Source organism: Aplysia californica, unplaced genomic scaffold (assembly GCF_000002075.1).
Source record: "Aplysia californica isolate F4 #8 unplaced genomic scaffold, AplCal3.0 scaffold00745, whole genome shotgun sequence".
In the NCBI taxonomy this organism is placed as follows: domain Eukaryota; kingdom Metazoa; phylum Mollusca; class Gastropoda; order Aplysiida; family Aplysiidae; genus Aplysia; species Aplysia californica.
In genome coordinates this window covers 105248-107151 of record NW_004798015.1, presented here as the reverse complement: position 1 = coordinate 107151, position 1904 = coordinate 105248, and the positions used below count along the sequence as shown (strand labels likewise).

Sequence of the window (1904 nt, the reverse complement as noted above, 5' to 3'; positions counted from 1 at the left end):
AGAGAGTGTGTGTGTGGGTGAGTGTGTGTATGTTTGAGAGAGAGGGAGAGAAACAGAGACAGAAAAAAGAAATAGAACTAGAGAGAGAGAGAGGGGGGGGGGAAGTGTGTGAGAGAGAGAGAGAGAGAGCGAGAGAGAGATAAGAGAGAGAAGAGAGAGAAATATCACATACATACACGCTCTTCTCCAACTCCACACCCCGTACCCTCCCCCGAGCACAGTCATCACCAAGAATATTCTTTAGAAAAAGGGAAAGAAATTAAGTAGAGGAAGAAAAAAAAACTCCTTACCTTTCTTCCCTTTGCTTTTATCTTCCTCCCCATTCTCGGTTTTCGCCGTGTCCCCGTCACCAGCCGATGACGTAGTGGTCCCTGATGTGTAAGATTCCTGGGAGGACAATGACGCAGCCAGCGGGTCCGTTTGTTCACTCTTGACCACTTGCTCGTCATTGGAGAATCCAGAGTTGGTTAATCCATTCTTCTCAGAAAGTAAGTAACTATCAACAACATCCACGGAGCTGCCTTCTGGCAATAATCCCTCCGTGTGAATTATAGTTTCTTTTCCTCCTCCACCTCCTCCAATAAGTTTGGCCGGCTGGACAATAGTAGTAGTATCACCGCCGGACTTTGACGGAGAGTCGGCCGTCCTCTTGTTCTTTTTCTTTTTTCCCATGATGGGAGCCAGATCATTCGGGTTCTTCGCGTCCCCTTCTTCAGCCGCAACTACACTTTCGTCATCCTCATTACCACTCTCGTCGTTATCGGATTCACTAGAAGAATAATCACTACCACCACCACCGCTCACAACAGCAGCAGCAGCTGTTGACGATGATGATTTGTGAGAAGCCTTACCACCGTCACCGTCAGGATCCCCGGGCTCCGCGCGGCCGTTTGAACGGGAGGAGTGAACCAACACGAGATGGCTCTCTCTTTCGCGCTCCGCCGACGACGACTCGCCCGGCGTGGAATTCCCGCGTTGCGTAGGGCGTGGGCGTTGGGCCCCATCCGCACCTCCCCCGCCGCCACCATCAGCGAAGTCTTCGTGATCATCCCCGCTGTTAGTGTTACTACTTCTTGCTTTATCGCCACTGTACTTAGCTGAACTTTCCGCGCCATCTTCTTCTTCTGTTCCTCCTTTATTCGATTGTTTTGAAGACTTGTCTTTCCTGTTTCTCACTCCTTTGTCGTCTCCATCTTTTGCAAAAGTCTCCAAGTCCAAGTCTCGCGGCTGTTGGCTACTGATCTCATCACCTGGGTCTTCGTCCTCGTGTTTCTTTTTCTTCTTCTGTTTCCCTCCTTTCTTCCTCTCCTTACTGTCCTCTTTCGCTTCTCTGCCCTCTTGTCTTTTGCGTCTGCTGGAGGAACGAGAGAAGAATCCGGACACCCTCCGGAACACTCCAGCCATGCGGCCACGGAGCTAAGGAGAGAGAGAAAGGGAAAGTGGGTTAGATGAATAATGTGAAAACTTGCATGTTTAACTCGGAAAGGGAAAGAGATGTTCTTCCTTTCTAGGAAAGGGTGGGGGGAGCAGGAACTGTGCATAAAAGAGAGGGAGAGAGAGAGAGAGAGAGAGAGAGAGAGAGAGAGAGAGAGAGAGAGAGAGAGAGAGAGAGAGAGAGAGATACATGTCTGGGACAGTTGAATCGATATAAAAGTCTTGAACATTAATTCATTTATTATTGGCTCTCACTGGAGCAACAGGAGGCAAACAAAACAAAACAATTTACGCAGGAGGGTGGTTGGCGGGTGGTCTGGTGTGGTTTGCTCCTTCTTTCCTGTCAAACATCTATCGTCCTTATCTCTCCTCCTTCTTTCCTATCAAACATCTATCGTCCTTATCTCTCCTCCTTCTTTCCTATCAAACATCTATCGTCCTTATCTCTCCTCCTTCTTTCCTATCAAACA

At 48.7% G+C, this 1904-nt stretch overlaps 1 protein-coding gene across 1 annotated transcript in view; it reads right to left on the bottom strand.

Moving 5' to 3' along the window:
* The window catches only part of LOC106013252 (protein diaphanous homolog 2), a gene marked incomplete at both ends in the record, with an annotated part of 64849 nt that extends 63433 nt beyond the window's left edge, over window positions 1-1416 (bottom strand). Inside the window, 1 exon segment of the mRNA XM_013088442.1 lies at window positions 289-1416. Coding sequence (XP_012943896.1) covers window positions 289-1416 — 1128 coding nt within the window.
* Window positions 1417-1904: the final 488 nt, after the last annotated feature.